The sequence below is a fragment of the Asparagus officinalis genome, chromosome 5 (genome assembly GCF_001876935.1).
Source record: "Asparagus officinalis chromosome 5, Aspof.V1, whole genome shotgun sequence".
NCBI classification, from domain to species: Eukaryota; Viridiplantae; Streptophyta; class Magnoliopsida; order Asparagales; family Asparagaceae; genus Asparagus; species Asparagus officinalis.
Genome location: NC_033798.1, coordinates 2,835,448 through 2,862,937, shown reverse-complemented (window position 1 = coordinate 2,862,937; position 27,490 = coordinate 2,835,448). Strand labels below are relative to the sequence as shown.

At 35.1% G+C, this 27,490-nt stretch overlaps 1 protein-coding gene across 1 annotated transcript; it reads right to left on the bottom strand.

Moving 5' to 3' along the window:
- Positions 113 to 25,102, bottom strand: LOC109843255 (peptide chain release factor PrfB2, chloroplastic). Its single transcript, XM_020412183.1, has 7 exons — positions 24,729 to 25,102; positions 22,484 to 22,696; positions 19,509 to 19,610; positions 15,220 to 15,357; positions 13,078 to 13,382; positions 848 to 1,001; positions 113 to 535 (listed from the first exon to the last, which is right to left on the bottom strand). The coding sequence occupies exons 1-7, from the start codon at positions 25,050 to 25,052 to the stop codon at positions 401 to 403; spliced, it is 1,371 nt and encodes a 456-aa protein (XP_020267772.1). The 5' UTR covers positions 25,053 to 25,102; the 3' UTR covers positions 113 to 400.

The window sequence follows — 27,490 nt, the reverse complement described above, 5'->3', positions numbered from 1 at the left end:
CCAAAAGCCCAGAATTCTCACCTCACTTTCCCCTGATTTCTTGTGGTTTCAGATTTGACAAAGCCAAAAAAAGCTTTCACCGTTCATCGAGAAAGTAAAAGTTTGCAGGGTACAAGAACAAAAAACGTGTCCCACACCGTTCTTACCGAGAAATTAAACAAATGAATACAACATTTTCCCTTACATAACGACCTCGTAATCCAACATCACGTTCTTTTTTCATCGAATTCCTATAAAAAGACCATCTTCAGCAAGTGAAAAGCTGAAATATGAGTATTCAGGAATAAATTATGACATATATCATATATGCATAATAAAAACACTAACAGCCGCTATTGTGATTATTCCTGCGCTACAAAATCTTTTACTGACAACAGTCAACACCACTCTCCAGATCGATTCACGGCTTCTCATCATCTTTGTCCAATGAAGCAGATAAAAAGTTGAGAATAAAGCCATCAAGGTCTCCTTCAAGAACAGAATCAGGGTCTGAAACTTCGTAGTTCGTTCGTAGATCTTTGACCATGCGATATGGCTGCAGAGAGAAGCACATTAGAATCTTCCTTGTAAGTAGCATTATGAATTAATTGCATATAGAACCCCCGCACTATCACTGTTTTGCCCTTACTATCCCTGTACTCACCCTGGGTTAAAAAATTTTCGCCTCTATTAGCCTTGGTGAAATTTTTTTAAACTGAGTGTAAAGTAGTTAAAAAATGTAACCCAAGTGGTTTATCCACAACAACAAAACTACAGAGGTAGTTCAAACGAAGAAATTACAGGGGGTCTCTGCAGAATTAACGCTAAGACATTATCCAAAAAATGGGAAGGGAATAGGAAAGTTTACATGGAGGACGTAAGTCCGAATCTGATTGCCCCAACTGATCTCAGTGAGTGATTGAGTATGCTCTGCATTCATCTGGGCTTGGCGTGTCATTTCAAGCTGATCTAACCGAGACTGCAGCACTGCCATCGCTGAGGCTTTATTTTGATGCTGAGATCTGCATATTTCACCAACTTAAAACTTTATTTGAATTTTCATGACATAGTGAGATAATATTTTAATGTTAGCTCAGGTTATAGGGATACAAGCATCTGTTCAGAGTCAACAAAGAATGGGTCGGTTAGGTATATAGACCAAAATATTGTGGTTTTCTTGTTTTAAATATAAATTATCCATCATTTCAATGCTCCAACACCGAATAATTGGAAACAACCTAACTAATCAGAAAGTAAGAAGACTAGATGCATTAGCAATGAAATAGTTAAAAGTGTGAAGGATGATACTCCAAAGACTTTTGTTCTTACTTATCATAGCAATTAGACTTAAAAAATCACATCAAAACTATGGAGTTAGAGAAGAAATGACTGGAAAAAGGAAATAGTGAACAAATATGAAATCACAAATTTTGAGATTTGCATACTTAGTTGTCAAGTGGTAAAAAAGAATGAAAATGGACACAAACCATGGTTGATACGAACAAAAATTGAGAATTTCGAAGTATGCATACTTAATTACCATTTAATCAAAAGCAATGAACATTGACAAAATCATGGGTTAGAGCCCGTGAAACTTGTGACTTATAAAATACCCATACTTAAATTTCATAGGGTCGAAGAAAAAAAATGGTAGAAAATCATGAGTTATAGCTCATGAAAATACATGAAATTTGAGGTAAGCATACTTAGTTCTTATTGAGTCATAACAAATGAAAATGAACAAAAAATCGTGGGTTAGAACTCATGAAAATCACGAATTATGAAATATCGATACTTAATTTCCACTGGGTAAGCATACTTAATTGTTATTGGGTCAAAACAAATGAAAATGAACAAAAATTGTGGGTTATAACCCATGAAAAATCACGAATTATGAAATATCAATACTTAATTTCCATTGGGTCGAAAAGAACGAAAATGAACAAAATTGTGTATAGCTCATGACAATCATGAATTTTGTAGAATGTATGCTTAATCGTCATTGGGTCAAAATGAACAAATATGATGGATTAGAACCCATAAAATCACGAACTTTAATGTACGCAGGCATAATTGTTATGGAATCGAAATGAATGAAAATTGACAAAAATCATGATTTTGATATACGTGTAATTAATTATCATAAGAATCAAAATCAAAGAAAATCATAACCAAGGCTATTGCTCTTGAAAATCGCCAATTTTGAAGTTTAGAAATTTAATTTTCTTTGAGTTGAAATGAACAAAAATGGACAAAAAAATTAGGTTATTTCCCTGAAAATCCCAAATTTTGAGATATGAAAACTTAATTGTCATAGGTTCGACACGAACAAAAAAGGGTCAATAATAGCCAATTAAAATCTGAAACTCATTAGAAACTGAAAAAAATCGACCAAAAAGTTCAGTAATAGCCTACTAAAATCTGTATTATTGAAGTACACATATTTAGTTTATATTAGCACGAAAATGAACAAAAAGAACACATTATAGCCCATGAAAATTACGACTTTTTGAAGAATGCGTATTTTATTACTATAGGTTTGAAGCGAACAAAAAGTGTTACAACTCATAAAATCATGAAATTTGAAGTACGCGTCCTCAGCTGTCATTGCATCATTGCAACAGAAGGAATGAAAATAACCAAAAATTGTCAACTATATCTTATGAAATCACAAAATTTGAAATAAGCGTAATTAATTGTCATTAAGTCAAAACGAACAAAAATGGACAAAGTTATGGATTAGAACCCATGAAACCATAAATTTTCAATACCCATACTTAATTTCCAATTGGTCAAAATAAACGAAAATGGAAAAATCATGGATTAGCCCATGATAACTGTGAATTTTGAGATACTCATACTTAACTTTTATTAAGTTGAAACGAACGGAAATGGACAAAAATCGTGGATTAACATATGAATCGGTAGGCGTACTTAATTTCCATTGCATTGAAACAAACTAAAATGAACAAAAAATGTAGATTATAGCCTGTGAAATAGCGAATTTTGAAGTATGCGTACTTAATTGCCATTGGATTGGAAGTAACGAAAAATAAACAAAAATTATGGGTTCGATAACATGAAAATCACGTGTTTTGAAGTACCCAAACTTCATTGTCACTGGATTGAAATAAAAGAAAATGAAAAAAAATTCATGACTTCTATATTGCCCATAAAAATCGTGAATTCTAAGGTACACATACATAATTGTCATTCGGTCAAAATGAACAAAAATAAATAAATAATGTAGTTAAAGTCAATGAGATCACGAAGTTTGAAATACGCATACTTAACTACTATCGGATGGAAAGGAACCAAAATGAATACAAATCTTCGGTTAAAGCACATGAAGTGCCCATATTTAATTGCCATTAGGTCAAACTGAACAAAAACGGACAAAACAAATTGCAATTTAAAAATGTGTACTTAATTGTCACAGAGTAAAAGTGAGTGAAATTTGACAAAAACTATGGTTAATGCCCATAAAAATTGCGAAATTTGAAGTATGTAAACTTAATAGTCATTGGGTCAAAATGAACTAAAATGGACAAAGTGCATGGATTATTGCCTAGACTTAATTGCTATTGGATCGAAATGAACGAAAATATATTAAAACTTTGGTTTTGAAATACATATACTTAATTGTCATTTAGTTAGAACGAACAGAAAATTGACATAAATTGTGGGTTGTTGCTCATAAAAATCGCAAATTTTAAAGTGCGCAATTTTAATTACCATTGCGTTGAAACAAGCGAAATTGGACAAAAAACATGTTTTATATCTCACTCGAGTCGCGAATTTTGAAGTATGCATCATAAATTTACATTGAGTCAAAAAAATGAAAATTAATAAAAAACATGGGTTATAGCCGATGAAATCCGCGAAATTTTGACGTATGCATATTTAATTTCCATCAAAATTTTGAAGTACTCATACTTTTTCGGTTATAGCTCACGAAATCGTGAATTTTGAAGTACTCATACTTAAGTATCACTGTATCATTATGCCAAAACGAACAAAATATGGGGAAAATTTTTTGTAGGTTATAGCGATGAAATCGCGAATTTTCAAGTACCTATACTTAATTTTCATTAGGTTGAAAACGGGAAAAAAGGACAAAAATCGTAAGTTATAGCAAAATAAATGGCAATAAAATAGTTAAGGTGGGTGAAGGATGATGCTCCAAAACAACTTTGTTCTTGTTTATTGTGAACAATTAGATTTGAAAATTTGCAGAGTTAATAAGAGAAGAAAGAATAAGAAAATGAAGAAACAACGGGGGGAAAAAAGAAAAAGTGAGCAAACAATTTGGAAGACAGGACCAATAGTTAAAGTATAAGGTTATCCATGCCAAAAAGGAATTTGCATCAAATAGATAAGAGTAGAAAGACAATGTTGCAGGATTGTTAGCTATGAAAAGACTCGAAGATAAAGAGGGGCTACTAAGTTCAGATTTAGCTTGTATTTCAGCTCGGACGAATCAGAAGCAGAACAAACCAGGAAACAATACGAGATGGGTAGTAGACCGGTCGATTGGATCAAGCAGGTCTCTTTGTCAATAGACCGATCAGTCAGTCTGCTCTGGACCATTTCAAAACTGGTTTGTGTTTTTGAAATAATGTTAGGGTTAGAAGTCCTGTTTGGCATTGTGCTCAGGCTTAACCCTATAAATTCAGGTCTTCCAGGCCTAGGGTTTGTATATAAGCCACAGAGACATAGAGAAGAAACGAAGGAGAGAAATTTAAGTTATGTGAGGATCTTTGGTGAGATTGAGAGGATTTCTTGTGGGTTCCTTGAAGAACCTAAGAAAAGTCATGTATAACGACTAGAATAAAGAAGACTAAAATCTCTCCCTATAGATGTTGGCGAATGTCGAACCACGTAAATCATGTCTTGGCATCTAGTTTTGCATCTGTACTTTTCTACAGTATATTGACGTGTTTTCTCTATTGTTCAAGAATTGCTCCTTTGTGTTCCCCTATTGCCGAGGTGATTGATCGTCTCAGAAAGGAGATCTAGTTGGGTAGATCCAAGGTAGCTTCCCCATCTTGATTGTTCTGTCAACAATTTGTATCAAAGCCGATTGTCTGCCAAAAATTAGTATCACAACCGATAGTTCTCCAACATAGAAGTAGGAGAGGGTCATCAGAAGGACAGATTTTCAAAACAGTCTTGTTTGGACTTCTATTTTTAAAAAACGACCTATTTCACACTTATTTTCAAAAACCAACCTGGTTTCAGCCTCAGCGCTGAAACCAGGTCGGTTTCTGAAAATATTTTTCCGAAACTTCACGGGAGTTCAACTCCCGTGAAATTTGTTTAATCAATAAAACTTCACGGGAGTTGAGTTTTAGCGGTTACTTAAAATTTTGCTAAACTTCACGAGAGTTGAACTCCCGTGAAGTTTTATGGGTTGAACAAACTTCACGGGAGCTGAACTCCCGTGAAGTTTGTTACAGTGTAAAAACTCCGCGATCCCCTAAATATAAATTGGGAGAAACCGATCAAAATCACCAAAAACCACCTCGAAAAAAAAAGATAAATGGGGAGAAGCAGCTCAGCAGCTCCGCCTTGAAATCAAGACCCCCTCCTTCCGCTACCCAATCTCCCTCGAGGTCATGCGCTCCCCCGTCATCCTCTACACCAGTGTTACCTACAATCACCGGTCGATCCAGCGCTAGCTCGACTCCGGGAACATCACGTGCCCTGCCACCATGATCCCCCTCCCCTCCACCGACCTCGTCCCCAACCTCGTCAACATCATCATTTCTATTGTGTCGAATGAAGAACTAAAGTTGGTGGGGGCTAGGTTAAAGGTTGTGTCTTTGATTTTGAGTTTGGATTGCATTAAAGAGGGAAACAAACAAAGACTGATCATATGCAGGAAGAAGTTTTGGAAGTGAAATGATTGTCTTTTGCAGGAAGAAGTTTTAAAACTTCGCAAGTCATCGTTCTTTCTCCATCCATCAGATGTCATTACTCATTCTTTTTTCCTTTTTTAGTAGCTGAGGTTAGTCGAGTGCTGGCATAGTGTGAACAGGCCATGCAATTTATCAGCACTTCTAAAACTTCACGGAAGTTCAACTCCCGTGAAGTTTTTTAAGAAATTAAACTTCACGGGAGTTCAACTCCCGTGAAGTTTTAAAATCTGCTAAACTTCACGGGAGTTCAACTCCCGTGAAGTTTCGGATAAAAATTTTTAAAAACCAACCTGGTTTCAGCTCCAGGGCTGAAACCAGGTCGGTTTTTGAAAATAAGTACAAAAGCGTTAGTTTTTTAAGAAATTAAACTTCACGGGAGTTGAACTCCCATGAAGTTTTAAAATCTACTAAACTTCACGTGAGTTTAACTCCCGTGAAGTTTCGGATAAAAATTTTTAAAAACCGACCTGGTTTCAGCTCCAGGGCTAAAACCAGGTCGGTTTTTAAAAATAAGTACAAAAGCGTTCGTTTTTTGAAAATAAATAGTGAAAGTGGTTGGTTTTGAAAATTTGTCCGTCATCAGAATCATGTAACAAAGTCGGTGACATTAATGGGATTATAGGACTTTATTTTCAATGAAAAACTAGTATCTAGATCTAAACAACATCCAAGACCTTGTTATATTTGATTTATAATAAACTTACATAATAGTTGCAGCAGTGTAAATGGAAAACCACTTCACTGGAAAGTCAAGGGTTCATGCCACAGGGGCTTCTTAGACCAATGATCCCTACGGGACTATGTAGTGAAGGGTTCATGCCACAGGGGCTTCTTAGACCAATGATCCCTATGTGTGCCATTTTTACGCTTTCGCACTTCTTTTACAATGTCTGACAAGACTCCTTTATCTAAAAGGAAGAGAGGGAAAAGGTAAAACAAAGGGGAAGTTTTTAAAATAGCCCACTTTTGCTAAATATTTAGCAAAATAGATCACTTTGCTAAATATTTAGCAAAATAATCTCTTTTTGGTCAATAGGTAAAAAAAAGTCGATTTTGAAAAACAAGGCTTAGAAAACATACGGGACTAGTAGTCACGTATGTTTAGAACCAACTTAATCAGCGCTTAGTGGACTCAAAAAATATACGGGACTAATAGTCCCGTATATTTTCTGAGTTCATTACCAAAACGTACGGAATTAGTAGTCCCGTACATTTCGCAAAGACATATTCGTCTGTGCCCAACAAATCCACGGGACTAGTAGTCCTGTGGCTTTGTTGTCTAAATAAATGGGCTCCCCAATTTCTACAGGACTAGTAGCCCCGTAGAATCGCGGACTACATAAGCCCCAGTTGTGCCCCAAATTAGGGCACAACCGCTTCCCTCTCTTTCTCTCGTGATCTCCCTCTCTCTCCCGATCTCCCCCTCTCTTTCTCGAGCTCTTTCTCTTAATCTCCCTCTCCCAAACCTTATCTCACTCTCTCCCAAGCCGATCAACGTCCCAAACCCAACCTCTATCCTATCCCAAACCCGACCTAACAATCTCGATCTCTCTTTCAAACCTAACTCACATCTTTCTCCCTCAAATCTGAAGCCGACGCCGTCTATTCTCTCCGAGGTCGACGAGATCCGAAATTTCATCAAGGTATAAATTTTATATTTTTCATAAATTTCTCTATATTGTTTAGTTAATATTGTATATCTAGAAGAATTATGTAATTATGATTAAATGTATGGAAAAAATCTATTTTTTATATGATAAATTTTAATTCTTCAGTTAAAATGGCGAATGGAATACTGATTATTTGCTTATTCAATGGAAAACTGAGTGTTAGAATGAATAATATGCCTATATACGACAAAGGCTCTAGGAAAATGTTCATGTTGTCTAGAAATTATAATTTTGATAGAATGATGGCGCAAATATACAGAGTTACTGGAATTAATCTCGTCGAAAATGCCATTAAGGTCTTCTGTAATTGTCCAATAAATGATCAAAGAATAATTACTGTAGAGATCACCAATGATGAAGAATTGAATGACATGATACAACTTGCGAAGAAACAAATCTCAATCGAGTTGTTCATTGAAAATATTCCAATGTCTGGGGTTGCTGAAGTTTTATATGCTCGCGGAGAGTTCTCCCGCATGCTTGAAAATCAAATCTCGTTATCTCAAAGTGCCTTGCGCTTAAAAAATGACTAGGGTGCAATGTCAAATGACGTGTTCCACAACTCGTCAGGTCATGTTTCAGTTGATTTACCGGTTGGTTCTATAATAGAAGAGGATGAGGATGAGGATGTAGATGCTGAAGAGGAGGAACATCTTGATAGTATGCAGTGTGCAATTGGAGAGGCCAATGATGACGTACGTTGGATGGATGAATATTACGTAAATAATGACTATGTAGAGTCTGAAGAGCCGTTGCCAGAAAAGTTTTAAAATGATGAGTGGATAAATGCCTCACAAGCTGAGTCCGTTGAGTCTGGTCCTAAATTTGATCGACCCGATGACTTTAAAAAAAGAACTTTTCGAGAATAAGAAAACATTAATTTTCGCTATACGTGAATGGGCAATCAAAAACCAGGTCAAATTTAAGACGGTGAAAAGCAACACAACTAGCTATCATGTAAAGTGTTACTTTAATGAGAAAGGTCAAGGAGAGAATACAAGTGCTGCAGATGATAAAAACTCAAAGTGTTCATGGAAGCTTAATGCAGTTGTTAGGAAAAAATCTAATAGCCAATTTATGATCTCTAGTTATTGCGGACTTCATACATGTTACAATCCGACTGCAAATTATGATCATAAGACTTTGACTTCCTCTTATATCATGAAGCTAATTATGCCCGAAGTTAGACAGGAACTTGATCTTATTCCAGGACAGATAATTACAAGGGTATATGATATGAAAAGAATAACAATATCCAAATACAAAGCATATGATGCACGGAGGAAGACGTTAACTAAAATCTTTGAAGATTGAGAGGAATCTTACCAATTACTTCCGCATTATCTTGCAGCAATTAAGAGAAAAAATCCGGATACCGAATATGAGATGGTGTCTAAGGAGGTCGCGTCGGAATATGAGAGGTTCATCCAGGTATTTTGGGCATTTGGGCTCGCTATCAGAGGGTTCTCTTTTTGTCGTCCGCTCTTGAGTATCGATGGTACACATTTATATGGCAAGTACAAAGGAGTGCTCTTGGTTGCGATCGGTGTAGATGCAAACGGTGGGCTATTTTCTATAGCTTTTGCAGTTGTGGATGTGGAGGATACATCGAGTTGGAAGTGATTTTTTCAATGTATTTACAGATACATTCTGACTGTTCAAAGTCCAAGAGTTATTACTTTTATTTCTGACCGAATGAAGGGAATTCCACGAGTCTTGCACGAGGGGTGGAGTGCACCACATCATCACCAATATTGATTGCGGCATATAAGAGCTAATTTAAAAAAAACATGGAGAGGTCAATTTACAAAATCTATTGTGACAAGCCGGTTGTGCAACTGACTCACTGGTATATGAGCATTGTAGGGAGAAACTTAAATCCCTATCACTTGAAGCCCACGATTGGATTGAACAAATCTTGAAGCCGCAATACAAAGATCAATGGGCATTATGTAAAGATGGAGTGTGATATTGTATGATGACAACTAATTGCTCCGAAAGTTTTAATGGCGTGCTCAATACAAAAGACAAGCGGGACGACCAAAATCCGTACGCATTAGAGGTACTATGGATCAAGATCGTGAAAGAGTAGCATCACAAATCCGTTGTGGACAATGTAATCAATTAGGTCATAATAGGTCTCGTTGTCCATCAAGAGCAAGTAGATAGCAATTAATTGGTAAGTAAATATTTTCTATTAATAGGTTATCGTTATATGTTATTGATTTAGCAAGTAGATACATTATCTATATGTTATTGATTTGGCAGAAACTAATAAGTTATCGTTATATGTGCAGGTATATACATGATGCTTCCAGGGCCGGTTACTGATGAAGTCCTCTATGATCAGTCACGCCATCGTTCAGAGAGCATATCGTTTACATCGGTAATGATGACCTATTTACAGTCACATATTACTTATTCATTCTTATATTATAATATTTGTTTTCATTAATGTGCAAAGAGGACAATAGCTGGTTATGATTGATTATAGCCTTGGACATACGCGCTGGCCACTTGATGATCCTTGCATCATTGCCCTAGTATCCCAAGCTGGTTTTCTCACTTGCTCAAAATTAAAATAGATGAAGCTCGATTGGGCACTGCTTAACGCGTTGATGGATAGATAGAGGTCGGAGACTAACACTTTCCATCTACGTGTCGGCGAAGCAACTATTACTCTCCAAGATGTAGCAGTGATCCTAGGTCTCCGCATTGATAGCACTTGTGTCACGGGGACTGATAGGCATGTTTGGAGGGACACATGTAATAATTTGTTAGGAATATCTCCAGAGTCCTTGCCTGGAAGGTATATTAGATTGAAGTGGTTAAAGGAGAGTTGCAAACCCATGCACCTAAAGTGATGATCCAACAGCATGTCAGACCAAATATTTTGCACGTGGTCGGGACGCTTCTTTTTCTAAATTCAAGTAAACATAAAGTCCATTTGAGGTAAGTACACTTCATAAATTGTTATAATGCATTTGAATGTGATTTTTATGCTAATTCAAGTATTGATTTTTGCTCACTATTTTTAGCAAATATGACTAACGCATTTGAACTCGCGCTAGGTGAATTCAAGTATTGATTTTTGCTCACTATTTTTAGCAAATATGACTAACGCATTTGAACTCGCGCTAGGTGGTTACCACTTCTGATTTTTGCTCACTATTTTTAGCAAATATGACTAACGCATTTGAACTCGCGCTAGGTGGTTACCACTTCTAGAAGACTTTGACGTGTGCGGGACATTATCCTGGGATAGTGTTGTTTTAACATACTTATATCAAGAAATGTCAAATGTTGCTTTAATGCAAAATAAAGAGCTCAAGGGCTGTTTAACATTGCTACAAGTTTGGGCATGGGAGAGGTTGGTTTTGAAACCACGATTATGCGAGATCCGAGAGTTAGATGGACATATTCCACTTGGCTGCAGGTAAAAATCGTCAAATTGAATCTCGTTTTTATTAATTTTAAATTTAACATTTTGAACAAAAACCTATCTTGCAGATGGAATGTCACAAAAGCCTATGATGAGACCCCGACTAGGCAACTAGATTTTTACAGAGGGGAGCTCGACCGGATAAAAAATTTTCAGGTATCAAACTTGAATTGAAGGCGTTTAAAGCTATTGATATATTTCAAAGAGTTGTTTATATATGGATTATTTTGCAGTTCGAGTGGCAGCCATACACCCCTCACCTACCTCATCTACCGCTGATTTGTATGGAGGGACACGGCATATGGAGGGCCAGAGTTCCTCTCATTTGTTTCGAGATTGTGGAGATGCACGTACCCAATTGCGTGTTTAGACAGTTTGGATTCGCGCAACACGCTCCACAATTTGTCAAACAAATAGAGAGAAAGGCGTCTAATGGTGGACATCAAATTGACTAGCGGCGCACGCATCAATCATACATCGCTAGGTGGAATAATCGACATCAACTTATTGTCGATCAGCTTTATCCTCCGATGGAGGAAGTTGATTACATTAAATGGTATTGGGAGATTACCAGACGTTGGATAATCACTCAAACTGCACCTCCAGTCGACAAAATCGAGATTCGTTCCCAACAATCCTGATATGTACCAAGAGGGATAGATGAGAGATGATGGGTAAGTAAATTGTGAAAATTATAATAGAATGTTCAACCTCTTGTTAGCTTTTGGTTTCTTATATCAATATTTTTATGTAATTGTAGATAGATGTTATGGACGAAGTCGAAGGGATTGCAAATGAAGGCATAGCTACCGCCACAGAAGATTCAGTACACGTATCGATATTGCATCAGATAGTGGCGAGAGTTCGTAGAGCTTTTCAACAAACTCATGAGAATCGGCATAAAGGTCGTGAGCATGTGGATCTTGAAGATACTCTATATGCACGCCGACATAGACGTGGTAGACGTTACACGCACGACGATAAAGCTGGTCCGTCACAGCCCAACACACAACCGGAGAGCGAGCATATACAAGCTCAAGTCGAAGGAGGACGCCGGCGATCTCAACGAGTGTGGAGAGAGACAACGAGGGAGGGGTGGATTTTTTATTTGTTAGTTTTTCCACTAAGATATATATTGTCGTATGGATTTATTGACATTTGATTTGTTTAGCTTAAACTAAATATTATCGTATGGGTAGACTTGATACATTTGCATTTGTTTAGCTTAGACTGATATATATTATCGTATGGATTTGTGATGTGTATTTTTGTCGGATTTTGGATGTAATGTGTATTTCGTCGGCTTTTGGATGTGATGTGTATATCGTCGGATTTGTGTTGTGATGTTGTTGATTACGTAGGATTTGTATGGTAATGTTGTGTATTTTTGACATTTGTGTTGTGATGTTGTAATTTTATAACTTTTATCAAAGTATACAATGTGAATGACATATTTTTGGTGAAAATTTTGGTTGTATATGAATAAATGAGGCATGTGCATGTTTTGGCTCTGCCCAGCAAATCCACGGGACGACTAGTCCCATGGATTTGCTGAGCACATGCGAATATGTCTCTGCAACATGTACGGGACTACTAGTCCCATACGTTTTGGTAATGATCTCAGAAAATATACGGGACTAGTAGCCCCGTATGTTTTCTGAGTCCACTAAGCGCTGATTAAGTTGGCTCTAAACATACGGGACTACTAGTCTCGTATGTTTTCTGAGCCTTGTTTTTTAAAATCGACCTCTTTTAGGTCTATTTTGCTAAATATTTAGCAAAGTGGTCTATTTTGCTAAATATTTAGCAAAGTGGGCTATTTTAAAAAAATCCCCTAAAACAAATCATGTCCATCAATGTTCATCGTTTTATTCAATAAAGCTTATATGCTGTGCTAACTTGAATTATTTAATTTGACTAACTTCAATTAGTTATATCCTTATGAACCTGACCAATGATTTTACATTTCACAGGTCGACCAAAACTTTGCAATATCAGGTTGCCTACATCAGTAATGAAGTGAATGCTGAGGCCAAAGTAGATAATAAAAGACGTAATCTTTTACCTTTCGTTCTGACATGTAGCAGATATTCCAGTTGGAATATGTACTATCCTCACTGCACTATCAGTAGTGTTAGCATGCTGACCGCCAGCCCCACCAGAACGAAACCGCTCAATACGAAGATCCGACTCTTTTATCTGGAAATGAGTAGAAACATCCCCTAGGATCGGGATTACTGCTACAGCAGCAAAAGAAGTGTGCCGGCGTTTTCCACTATCGAAAGGAGATATTCTCACCAACCTATGCACTCCAACTTCTGCTTTGGCATAACCATATGCATATTCACCATCTACTTTGATTGTTGCACGCTGAAAACACAGTCAGTTAAAATCAAATCAGCCATACACTTGCAGAGGCCTCTAAGTTACATACATATGCATGTACATACATATGCATGCATATGCTATGCCTACCAGTGAGGTTGCACTGGTAAAGTGGAGAATATCTTGGCTATCATACATACAAACTATGCTTCTGCCGTAATTAGAACAATAAATTTAAAAAGGTTATTCCATCCAAAAAGAGCTGTGTGTATCAACTTTATCAAAAGTAATGATGCTCTACATTCTGACAAACTGATTGCTTTCCTGTCTTCAATTGACAGAAAACTTCTCAAATCAATAATAAAATACACATTATCCAAAATTGAGCTAGCACGATATAGGAAAGATCTCATTGAACTTACCTCTCTGTTTTTATGACCTGCTTAAGGGTACAAACGGCTCAGATATGGCTCAGATATGATACTATATACTTATCCGCTTACCAATCACAAATATGGATACGGATATGTCTCGCTAAGGAAAATTCACATCCATATCCGCTAAAATCGGATACAGATACGGATATGCAAGCATATATAAGCAGATATACATGAAGATATAAAACATATATGAGAAAATCAAATAATATCAAAATATAGTTTATATGATATAAGAGAGCTAATTAGTATGTTCTTCATTATATCTAAAAAGCTACAATTAGATCTCTTGATCATCAAAATCAACCTCTAATTCATTAAATCTAAGGTATTGTGACTGAATGACCAACATATATTCGGATATTTCATATACAAATCGGGATATTTCATTTCATGTCCATATCCGTAACCATGTGCTATAGAATATAATTTTAGTAACCATATTCAAGCATGATACAAATATAGATATTTCCTCGGATACTGATATGTTTCTGCACCCCTACTTCTGCTCATTCGAAACATTGTCCAGAATAGGTAACTGTTGCCAAATCCTGACATTTTACAAGTTGATCGAGTTTGCAAGAGTTCAGGTTTCTATCAAGGCTAATTGTGAGACCCCATTTTTGAGTTCTTTTCTTGGGCTGAATCAGGTATTAAGGCTACAGTAGAAAATATTTATTAGAATTATGATCCAAATACAAATCGGACAAAATCAAGGTTTACATTTAGAATCTATCTACACTAGCATGTGAAAAATTATAGACAAATTAAACAGCTTCCTTTTAAAGGTTCAGACTTTTGTGCCGATCTTCATCTTTCACAATTACCAACATATAAGAGTGTAAATCTAAAAACTGAATTAACAAAAAATTTCCAGAGATAAGTGTTAAACCATTGGTTCTCTCATGCTCATTCAAGCAATAGCAAGAGTTTTATCCACATTGGATGAGGATAATTGATCTTTTGATTCTAGTGGATGTAACAAGGAGATCGAAATGCACATAAAGGTAGTTGAGAAACTGCAGATTCGCCTACTTTCCTCTTGAGCTATATAAGTTCCTTTGTTTTGTTAAACATAATGTAATCTGCAGACCTCTTGCTTCACCGCAAGAGGCTTTATCACTGGAATACACTGGGTTTTCACTGTAGGAAAACATTCCAACAAATGGTGTTTATACTATTAAATAAAACAGTCACAGATGACTGTTTGATGCATGTGGAACAAACTTCAAGAACAAGCATGTCTTCACTTCATAAAAATTTATTCAAGGATCTTCAGGATGGGAATATTTCATAAAGATATCTAGTTCCAGTGGCAACAAAGTTTATTATTCATTAGTAGCCAGAGATCATAAACAATTTCTTAATTAAATTAAATTAAAACTTTACCAATATTTGAAAAACATTCCCCTATATGAGTAACATATGAAAGTAGGAAAGTGAACCTTGATTCCTGCTATCTCACCAGGCATTTCATCCACCAGAGTGACCTGAAACCCATGGTTCTGAGCCCACATCTTGTACATGTTCATAACCATGGAAGCCCAATCATTGCTCTCTGTTCCACCGGCTCCCGCTTGAACCTGAATCACAATATTAATCACCCCAGGTATCAAAATCTTTACTGTGAATTGCTAGAAGACAAGAATAATAGAACCTTTCTACTTGATATATTACATCTTTTTTAAGGTCATATTTTTCCACTTGGTGATAGATGGGGATATGAAATTGATCAAGCCTTAAAAAGGAATTATTTAGCATAATTATCAGCATAATTAATTATATACTTTTATGGAGTGGAAGTATTAATGAGATAGGGACTCCTAAGTTCCCAAAATTAAGCCATATAGGCAAGTCACCACTGACTACAACAAATTATTTGCACCAAAGAAAGAAGTGTAATCTTCCAGCCACTTGAAAAGTAAATTCCATGTATATTGGCTGTTTCACGACATATTTGAGAGCCCTATTCACACCTAGATGTATTTGGCATGAAATGTACAATTATTCCACTAAAAGGAATCACTAAGCTACTATTCAGATAGGAAAAAGTTCATCACTTCATTTTGTCAACTTGCTTGAGCATAAGGAAAAGACAATGAAATGTACAATTATTCCGCTGAAAGGAACTCATTCACTAAGCTGCTATTCAGACAGGAAAAAGTTCATCACTTCACTTTGTCAATTTACTTGTGCATAAGGAAAAGACACAATGAAATGATCAAAGCAACCTCCCCTGTCTATCCTTGTTTGATACTTTCATGGAGCAAAACAGAATGTTATCTACATGTTTCTGTATCAATTCTTGATGATACAGATTGTTATTGTTTATACTTCGTATATGGGAATTCTCAACTTCAAACAGTTGAGAGAAATATCATCGAAAGTCGTTCCAACAAACCCTAATCCCTAAATAGAGAGGAGTCATCGTAAAGCGGTCATGAATAGTAAACCCATGTGTCCAGACACCCAATTAGCTAAAAGCCTAAAAGTCTAATAATATCTAACACAAACAAGTATAATGTTATTATATAATAATAATAGACAGAAGATCTAAGCTCACAGCTGAAGGTGTCGAATGTTGCAGTGAGTAGTTCATGTCAAGACAGTTACTTCATAATAAATTTGTCCTAGCTAACAATAAAGATTGAGGGATGGAAGTACGACACTGTTCAGAAGAAAAAAGAAGGTAGGTGTGGGATGGGAATGAAAGTAGGATGGAGAAGCACACTTATTTTGTACGAAAGAATGATGTATTAGAACTCCTTTTAGATAAATAAGAAAATGATTTCTCAGAAACTTATGCCTAATACATGATATGATTTCCAGTCTTTTTACATCTTATAGGCCAGCTCTTCATCTAAGAAAATTTGGATATAGGTTCATCTGTGTGCCAATTTGGCACTTGAAAATTTGGATATAGGTCCATCTGTGTGCCAATTTGGCACTTCATGTTCTATAACATGTCCTTCTCATAGTTACCTTTTTCAACTTTAAGGGCCATGTTTGGATTGGGTATTATCTTGAGGAAATAACACTCTATCCTTGAAAATAAAACAGTGGGGTGTTAGGGTTTTTTTCTTTTTGGGTGGGTGGGGGTGTTGGGGGGATGGACTAGCTGGGACTACTTAGTCCTTTAAAAAAATAGTCTACAGATTTCAGAACAAAGGGGGACGGAGGGCGTCATTACAGTTTCGGGATTATTTTCCATTTAGTATTAGATACAAAAAGACCTTGTTGCCCCTTACCTTTCCTAAACATTATCTACTATTGCATTCTCTAATTATTTCCCTCATCCACTTCTTTTGATGTTATCTACCAAAAGAAAAAAAAATGAACCACAGTTCCATCCCAGAGGAAAAAAAATTCCGAACACCATTCGCTTACAAGCATCTCTTGAAATACACATTACCTACCTAAGCTTTTTTGAATGTGTGTTTCTCATGGTGTTATAGGAAATGCATCTAATTTGATTGTTACACCTATATAGCACAATCTTGAGCAACCACCAAGTTGTTCTTCGCCTCATTTAGTGCTCTTCATACTAGTGGCGTCAACAGAGGCAAGAGGTGTAAAGATGTTCAGGGATTCTATGTGGTTCCTCAAAATTGCAGAAGAAATAATTGAGTATTAGAATTTTGTTATGATTTAGATAAATTATAGATTTAATTAAATTTAGATTATAGGCAAAGGGCATTATGAACATTTGTTGTTATATTCTAATCCTATATCACCTTTTAGTGACAAACTCCCAAACATAACATAGGTATTGCAGGCAAGGCATGAATACCAGACTGAGCCAAACAAATTATTACAAATTTATTTCACAACAGTTTGTTGGATTATTGTATCCCAAGTCTATAAGGAGTTAAATCAATCGCAAGACTATACCCCCAAAAAAAAGGAGTTAAATCAATCCCGGAATAAAACTAGTCCTCAATCCAAACATGGCATAAATATACTCCCTATCAACTTTATCGTAATGTGCTAAGGTTTAATAATGATAGTTATAATGAAGTCTAGTCGAAAATAGCTGGAACCACTTACGAAAATCTTTTTTAAACGGGAAGTAATTAAGTATCAAGCTAAATGGTCCATATTGTGAAGAGTAATTAGCATGTCCAGTCACTGGCACTGAGGGGGGGTTATTGGTTGGGACAAATTGGGGCCAAGTGGGAAAATTTCCCCTTTGGGATATTTTGAGTGGGGTAAAGTGGGATAAAGTGGGATAATGGGATAATTTGAGCCTTTGATTTGACAATTCATGTGGGATAATTGATAATGTGGCACCTTATTAAAATATAATTTTATCTATTAATTACTTCTAAAGTAACTTATCCAATTGGTTTAGTATATTATTTAGTATATTATTATAATATAAATATTATTTTACTTTATATTTAAATATAATATATTGTACTATACTTACAAATTACTATTATTAATTATTATATTGTATTATATTATATTATATTATATTATATTAGCATGCTATACTATATATAATAATTAATATAATATAATATCAATATATTTAATATAATATTTTAATAATATAATATTTAATATAATACATTATTTTATTTATACAAAAATATAATATGTTATACAATAATTACTAATTAACATTATATTAGTATGCTACATTATATAATAATTGATATAATATATGAATAATATATATAATATAATACTTTAATAATATATTATTTAATTTAATATATTATAATATAGTATCATAGGATATAATGTACTTTATAAAATATTATAATATTTTACTTTATTCAATGTAATATTTTTAAAATATTATATTAAAATTAAAATAATATATATATATATAATAAATACGTTATACTATAATTACTAATTAATATTATATAATAATATATTACATAATACTATTAATATATGTTATTAAAATATTAATATATGTTATTATATAATATTATTAATATATGTTATTACAATATTATATAATATTATAATAAATACGTTATACTATAATTACTATTATATAATATTATTAATATATGTTATTAAATTATGTTATTAAAATATTAATATATGTTATATTTTATATATCATGTCATATATTTATAATATAATTGCATGTATTAGTTAAGTAATACAAAAATATTTTAAAATTATCCCAATTGCCTTCAAAGTGGAACAACATTGTTCCAATATGGAGGATGGGGTAAATGTTTACTATTGGGACAAATTTTGTATATGAGTGGGGTAATTTTATCCCAAGTGGTGTAATTGTCTCACTAGTGTTCCAAAAAATCAATAACACAAAAAGATATTATCCTTGTTCCATTGTCTCAATGAATAACACTATGAAATAGAATCCCCAAAATTATCCAATTATCCCCCAAAATATCCCAACCAATAACCCCCCTAAGGCTATTCAAAAAACTAGAACATATTTAGCTTTTTCCCAACATATGAAATATTATGAGCTTAAGTGTTTAACAGGTCCGACAGAACTTGCAATCAGTTCAGAAAAAGATTGAATAATGGCAAGATGATATATTTGATATAGAAAAGAACAGGTAGTAACTATAAAGTTTTCAGCAAGCAAGAGCAAAAATAAAAGGATACAACTTTTCTTGGAAAGGAAAAGAGCGAATTAAATACATCATAAAAGTAAAAGATCTGGGACAATTTAAGTAAATTATGTAATCATTCTAAACAATTGAAGAGTCTAGGAAGAGAGAAAGAGACTAATAACCTCAATAAAACAAGAGCAGGAGTCATTATCGCCTGCTAACAATGCTTCAAGTTCTTTTTCCTTTGCATTTCTTCTCATTTCAAGCAATGCTTTCATAGATTCCTTCAGGAGGGGAAAGAAAGATTAATCAACTTCACAATTAAAAGAAGAGTGATGTCAATGAAGTTTATAGTAGTTCAACTCCAAAAGTACATAGGAAATCGCACCTATATACTTGAGATCACTTTGGTGGTCTCTAGGGACAGTCAACAAATATTTTGCTTTCAGCAAAAGGGTTGTCACAACACTATCTTTCTTACAAAAGAAGCAAGATATACGATGCATTGTGGAAGATATATTCCTAGTTTGATGTTCAAATATGAAAGTTCAAATTTAATTACAAGATCAAAAGTTCTTCCCTTCAGGATTAAAGGATCAAGGAATTTAATAAAGAATTAGCATATATGTAGGTAAAGTCATAAAATTGTATGATAGATCAAAAAAATAGCATATCTGTAATCATTATATTTTTTTATATTATTAGACATAATTGTTTAGACTTTTGGATGAATATGTATGTATGAATGCATAAAAACTCTCTTTATAAATATCATGATGCATGGTGTTGTGGCCTACTTTTTGGAAAAATATTTTCCTGAGTTTGTGCCATATCGTGTCCCGTATCCATGTACATTATACTTATGCAAGAATAAGGAACCAAAACTTTAATCGAATGTATCAAGAACCAGAGAGTCTCCACCGTAATGTTAGGTCCAGTTTATATTCCCAAGTTTAGCAGATGTTCAAAAGTTTGGACTCAACCCCAAGGCTAATGGTATTTCCATCAACGAGCTAAGACAGTTAACAAGAAACAGGTAGTATCACTTATATTTTCACAATACTTGTTCAAAAGCCACTCGCTTTAATTGAACATATAGAAGGCAATGATGATTGTCATGTCAAAAGAGACCAAAAAAACAAGCCACAAGACATAAGAGCTAATGTATTGCTTCAGCAAGCCCTCTGAAGTGCATTTTAGATGATATCAAGCAGAATCTCAAGTTTGGTATAGACAAAGGTAAAAGACTATTTTTCAACACTGATCTTCTAGAAAGAAGCCAAAAGGGGAAAGGGTCTCTAATGAAGATGCTAAATATGAGAGTAGTCAACCAGTTGTTGATGGGTTCAGTAATAGCAAGCGTGACAAACTAATTGCTTATGGTTATGGAGAATTGGAGGTATCAACAAAAAGGAACTCAAGACAGATATAAAGCAGAAGTTAGAAGCATTGCTACACTAGCTTCCACATATGATTTTAAAAAGAGCAACTCAAGGTACGGTTTCAGCACTACGGTGGTTCATCATGCAATATGTGATTTGTCAAGTACCAACATTTCAAATATTGTATGTGTTGTCCATTCGCTAACTTGCTCACTTAGATGTTATGATCTTTTTTGCTGTCACATGTTCATGTATTTCTAGTGCATATCCTTGCATCCTGGACTTGAACTCATAGAACAATAATCTCCATGCTAGTTTGCTTCTTTAGTCTTTCACTCATGTACATTTCATTCATATCCATGTGTGATAGTTCTGTTTTCACCTATGTGGGCCAATATTGACTTTGCTTCTATTATTGCCCAACTTGACTTATTAATTTTCTAATGTTATCGTCCCAACTGGGGCTTATTACTATTTTTATTGTTGTTTCCTGAAAGGCACTCTTCCTTTTCTTATTGTTATCACCCTAGACAGGCTCATTATTATTGTTGTGTTGCCAAAGAAGGCTTATTACTATGTCATAGGTACTGTTATATTTTTGCCCAACTAGGACTTGATTCTTTAGTCTTTATATCGACGTTGTCTTTTATGCAGGTAGGTTGTGAACGAGTCGATTTAAGTTATTTTTATGTGAAATGTATTTCATACATAGGTTAACTAGGGTTTTCAGCCAAGTGTCAGTTTCAAATGCATGGATGTGGGACGTGAAAAGAAAACAACAAAATGGCGATCATATGTTAAGTGTATTGAAATTGTAGGAAGCAAATTATACAGGAGAAAATAACCTCAAAAATCTCAAATGACCATATATTAACATTTTAAAATATGTTATAGCGGTCAAGACTAACTGACAATGATAACACTAAAATCTAAAAAGAACTAGGATGCTAAACAAATCATAAATAAAGAAGCTCGTCAGGAAGGAGTTGAGGTGAGAGACATGTACAAGACGAGATATTAGTCCTGGTAAACACGAACAACATTGATAGGAGATGGTCATTATTATATCTTCTTTTAAAAAATAATGATAAACATGAAATATAAAATTTAGACAAAAGTTCGGTGACGAAAGGAACAGACAATCAATTGCATTTTCCAAATTCATCCACATAGCCATAGTCCTTTTATGTTCAATGACATACTTGTGGATAAATCCACAAGCAACAAGCTTAAAGAGTGCAAACTAAGATTATAGAGATTCTTGGTTCTACAGAATGACGGCCAGAGAATGAACCCAAACATATTACAGAAGAACCGAAGAACAGAAAGCTATTAGCAAAAACTACAAATGCTAAGGAACAGTTAAATTATAGTAATGGAGGAACGACAAACATATTACTGAAGAACAGTTATATCATGGTAATGAAGGAACGATTAAAAAAAATTTATAGATCGCTGTACATCTTAATCTATTAGAAAAAAAAACTAAAACAATACACCAAGTGCCAGAACTGCATTTGCTTCATAATCCCTTCCGAATGGATTGAAAATATCAACGCACCAAACTTATCGCATATGTAACCAATAAATACTCCATTTAATCATACATTCATACTGTTGACTAAATGCTTAGATAACATAATATCAATATCTCAAACCAAAGCAGCATGGAAATAGTGCACCAGCAACCAGCAGCTTATCTAATTTTCTCCCCCAAATTAAAAAGCACATCAGAGTTAAACAAAGAAAATACATGCCTAGAAACAAGAGCGCACCGATTCCAGTTCTTCATCATTCTCTTCACGCGCAAGCTTCAGCATATCAATGTGCTCAAGAAGTTCTTGTTCAAACCCGTTTACCTCTTTCATCTTACTCATTAACCCTCCATGCTCACGACTAACGCTCCCAGCAAAGGTAGGATCATCCCAAAGGTCTGGTTTGTTTACGACCATTGTCAACTGCTCCAACCTACCAATCATCTTTTTCCACTGCAGCGCCAGATACTTAGTTAGACTAAATAGAAACCATACATATAAATGAGAACAATGCAACAAACATCATGAAGAAAAATTGCCTTGAAAATATAACAATCCAATGATATTTATTTAACTAATAATATTGAACATATGATCATACAATAATTCCAGAGTGATAGTTTATTAAAAGCGTGCATTATAGCATTCTGTGGAAAATAATAACAACGTGAGGTACAAAATCACGACACAACAAAATCACGACATAAAAATTACACTGTGCCCTTTGACCTCACCAACTTTATTGAAAAGATGTAAAAAGGGCACCAAATAGTCGTTTGGTTCAAAATTATCTCGACGTCTAAATGATCGATACACTCAACACCTGATCCGTCTGAAATTATAAATTAAAGGACCTGCATGGCTTTGAAGTTTTCTTCGTCTAAGTTTATTCAAGTCAAAAAGTTGCAAGCTTTAATTTGTAAATCTTCGACCACAGCTTTTCAAAACTCAGTTCACTGCTTTGTGATATGTTTGGGTACAGAAATGAAGTTAGCTCAAACTATACTTCCATGTCAGTGGCGCCGCTGAGGCGGTTCATCCGGCTCCGCAGAACAGGGCCCCCGACTTTGGGGGGCCCCCAAATCGCACAAAAAATGCATGGGTTAAAATGTAAACTTGCGTCATATGAGGAACAACGCGGAGAAGGTTCTGGCTGTCTTGAGGTCGAGGCCGACGACGAGGTTGATGATGGGGAGGTAGAGGGATCCGCCGCCGACGCGGCCTGCGCTCGAGAGAGAGGCTGCTATGAAGGTAGAGGGATCCGCCGCCGACGCGGCCTGCGCTCGAGAGAGAGGCTGCTATGAAGCAGAGGAGACTGGCTATTAGAGTTCTCAGGGTCTTCATGGTTAATTTGGTGTTTGAGGAGAAGTTTGGATTTTATATGAGGAAGATAGCGAGTGAGAAAATGAGGAATTTTGATGGGATTAATTTGGTTTTGGGAATAGGAATTAGTGAGTCGGTGAAGTTTTTATGAGGGCTTATTATGACCACAGATTTGATTGGGTAATGCCACCCCCTAGAAATAAGAGAGTGAATACTTAAATGGTCATATTAATATGTTATTTGATTAATAATTTTTTTATTACGATACTTTCATTTGTAGCAGTGCTATTACACTTTGAAGATAGTTCAACAACAACGTGTCGCTTCAAAGTAAGGTTCATGTTACTTTGAAATAAAATATGTATTAAACAAGTCCATTACTTTTTTTATCTCAACTATGATATGTTCTTTCGAAAGTCTCAAGAATCCATCCTAAATCTGTACAGCTGGGAATCCTTGTCCTATTATCAAAGTGCTGCTCTATCATGCTGGGACTAGGACTAAAATTAGGGTTTTTTCTTATTTTGGCCCCCAAAAATCATAAAGTCTCCAACAATCTGATATATTTTTAAATAAGTCCCCGCAAATATGTAAGTTCTCTTGCATTTTTTGCTGCCACTAATGTTGTTCCAGATTTTAGTGGTAAGTTCGTTCTCTTGTTATTTGTGGTTAATTCAATTTTATCAGAAAATGCTTAAACATTTTGGCTAAATAGCTTTTTAGTTGATGGGGTAGTATTAAATCATTTTTTTAACCTAGTATTATAAAATTAAATCAATGTCGGGTCGATTGAATTTGATTATGATTAACCTTTATCAAATTAAATCATTTTTTTTACTATCAATATTTTGCACTTAATATGTTTTTGCATAGAACTATTGTCATGTCTTAATGTTTATTTTAATTCTAGATATAAAAATTTCTTTCCATGGTTAGTACTAAGAATAAAAATAATTATTAATTTTTTCTGAAGATTGATTAAGAGGCCCCGATTGAAATTTAGAACAGGGCCCCCAAATTGTCAGCCACGCCTCTGTTCCATGTCTTTTGTAGTTTTAAAAAGAAAAATTCATTCTAACCGGATTTTTCTAATCACATTAAACTGAACATGCGCTAGGTAGCTAGTTTCCAAAAATTCAGCAAATCTAGGATAAAAATTCACCTGCAAGCGCTTCTTTATGAGCCGGATCGACTGAGCGACGGCAGCAGCGTGGCTTTTCCAATCGCCTTCGCCCTCCTCGAGGATCGCCCACCCTTTCGCCGCGATCGCATCAACGGTCATCCCATCGGAGGTCCTCGGATCGGAGAGAACGGCGGCGGCCGGTGGAGATGAAGAAGAAGAAGAAAGCCATCTAGGTTTCGAAGCGGAAGCTGAGGTCAAATAGCGAGGGCTAGTAAACCCTAGGTTAGGGTTTAGCGAGGGAAGGAGACCGGGCTTGGAGGTTGAGTTCTTTAGGAGGAAGAAAACGGTGATGGACTTTCGCATCGCGGTGTTTGATTCTGGTTGATGTATTTTTCGAGGGGATTTCTTTTGCTTGGGCGCATTTTAGGGCGTGGTTTGATGCGAGAAGTTAATTAATGGGAGATTGAAAATGCTAATTAGTCACTGGCACCTTCAATATTTTTACATTTGCCCCTCCAAGAAAAATTGCTGTCAGATCCCTTGATTATTTTACCTATGCATGCAATCTGGTCGCGGCCCATGAAGTCGGCCTAATAGCCCGGACGTGGTCAGTTCGGTTACTGTGGTTCATCATCACAGCCTGGTTTGATTTTATGGCGGTTTGCCTAGTTGAAAGATGAATGGTTTCGAATCATGTCTCGTCCTCAGCGTACCATGCAAGGAGATATTGATTGGATGCCCGATCTCTTTAGCTATCTGCTTCGATAACATACATGATCTATACATACGTCGGGTGTTCATACCACCACGTGAACTTACTTCGCAGGCTAAATTATAATAACCTCAGCTGTCAGGATGGTGACATATGTAGAAGCAGATCTACCCTAGTCAATTAGTATAAATACCCCACTCATCTCAAGTAAACACAGAGAACAATCTGAACTTTGGCTCGATATATCAAACCTTAGCTTATAATACTCTTCTTCTAAACTTTGACCTCGATTATACATTGATTTGACTCTACCATCAAATGCCTAACTTAGGCATTGGAGGGGGCTGGTAGGATAAGTTTACCCCAAATTAGAGGTGTGGGGTTTGATTCCCAAGCGCTTGAAAATGATGTTATTTTCCTATTTTTACCTGAACTCAAAGTTTTTATCAAATTAATCTTTAAACCCACCCACTTTTAAAGTTGGGTTTTTTTGTCTAAAGTTAAGGTTTTTTTTGTCTATAAATACAAAGCTTTACCCCCATTAATTTTTAACCTACACATTTCCAAAGTCATACTAGGAAATTTGGCCTAGAAACATAGAGCCTGCCCTCCATTTATTTTAAGCACACCCATTCTTCAAAGGTGTTTAATCTATAAACTCAATGTTTTATCTGAAATTATTTTTATGCCCGACCACTATCAAAAAGGGTTTTTTGACACTACACCCAAATATCTGTCCCCTTTTCTAATAACCAATCCACTATAATCTTTGAGCCCACCTACTTCTAAAGCATATTTGGCCTATTCACTCAAAATTTTTGTTCATTGTTTAATCTTAATCCGCCTACTTCCATCCGAATAGGGCATTTTGACTAAAACCCAAAAATTTGCCCTCATTTATATTCAAACCCACTCACTTCCAAAATCATTACTAGAGCTAAAACACACTATAAATTTATGTTTTAACCCGCTTTTAATTTTAGGGATTTTGTGTGCTGTGTAAGTGGCTAGAATATTGTAACTCGCTATAATTTTTTTCTAATTTATTAAATATGTGGTGTATTTTAAAATAAAGTATTTAAACTATTATTTTATTGTTTTTCCCCCATAAGAATGGTGCATCATCACAAATTTTAGATGGATTTTTTTTCCCTTTAAATTCAAGCTTTATCCAAATTTATTTTAAACTCAACCACTTCAAAAAGGAGTAAGTTTTCTATAAACCAACCTTAATTAATTTTTTAAACCCACTCGCTTCGAAAATCACTCTTAGAGCTAAACCAACCAAATTAATTTGACATCATCATTTGTGTTTCTTCTTTATTATTATCAATTCTCTTCTTTTCATCACCTCAAACCCATTCATCACTGCCACAAACTATCCTCATATTTTTTTCCATCATTACTACGTTCTTCTTTCATCAGTTCTTACTCTTTGTCCCTTTTACCAGTGCGTTCATCTCCCGCTTCTCTATCGTAAAGTATTATAGAATGACACATGTTAAAAAGAAAAAAGTAAAATTTTAAATACTAAGCCTAACATCAAATATGACATTTTATCTTATACGTATCTATTTACTAGCAAGAAATACACACATATTTCAACAAGAAAACTCTTGTTTAAACAAGAGTTTCTAAATACGAGTTGTATCAGATATTTATATCTGTCAAAGTTGAGCAGAGGTGCGAATCAGATGAGAGATGCATCTGATATGGGAAAAACTAAATAAAGTCACAAGTATAAATGCTATATGATATGAATGTTATTTAATAAAGGGTTTTCTCCATATTAGTCCCGCAAAGTTTTCATATCTTGATATTAGTCAATTTTTGTCCCCTTAATCTTTATATTTTGAAATTATTCCCCCAAATCCTTTTAGTATTTTGAAATTAGTCCCCCAAACATTTCATACCGGTGCAGACTAGATGGACTAGTTCTAAAACACCCATAAGATTTGGGGGGCTAATTTCAAATTATGAAGATGCATGGGAACTATTTGAGAATACTCAAAGAGTTGGGAGACTAATTCGAAAATATGGAGATTTGGGGGACCAATATAAAACATGAAAGATTTGGAGGACCAATATT

Coding starts and splice junctions, on each gene's coding strand:
- LOC109843255 (XM_020412183.1), bottom strand. CDS start 25,052: ATGCGAAAGTCCATCACCGTTTTCTTCCTCCTAAAGAACTCAACCTCC. Junction 13,383..15,219: donor GTGAGATAGCAGGAATCAAG/GTTCACTTTCCT, acceptor CTGTGTTTTCAG/CGTGCAACAATCAAAGTAGA. Junction 1,002..13,077: donor GCTACATGTCAGAACGAAAG/GTAAAAGATTAC, acceptor TGAAATATGCAG/ATCTCAGCATCAAAATAAAG.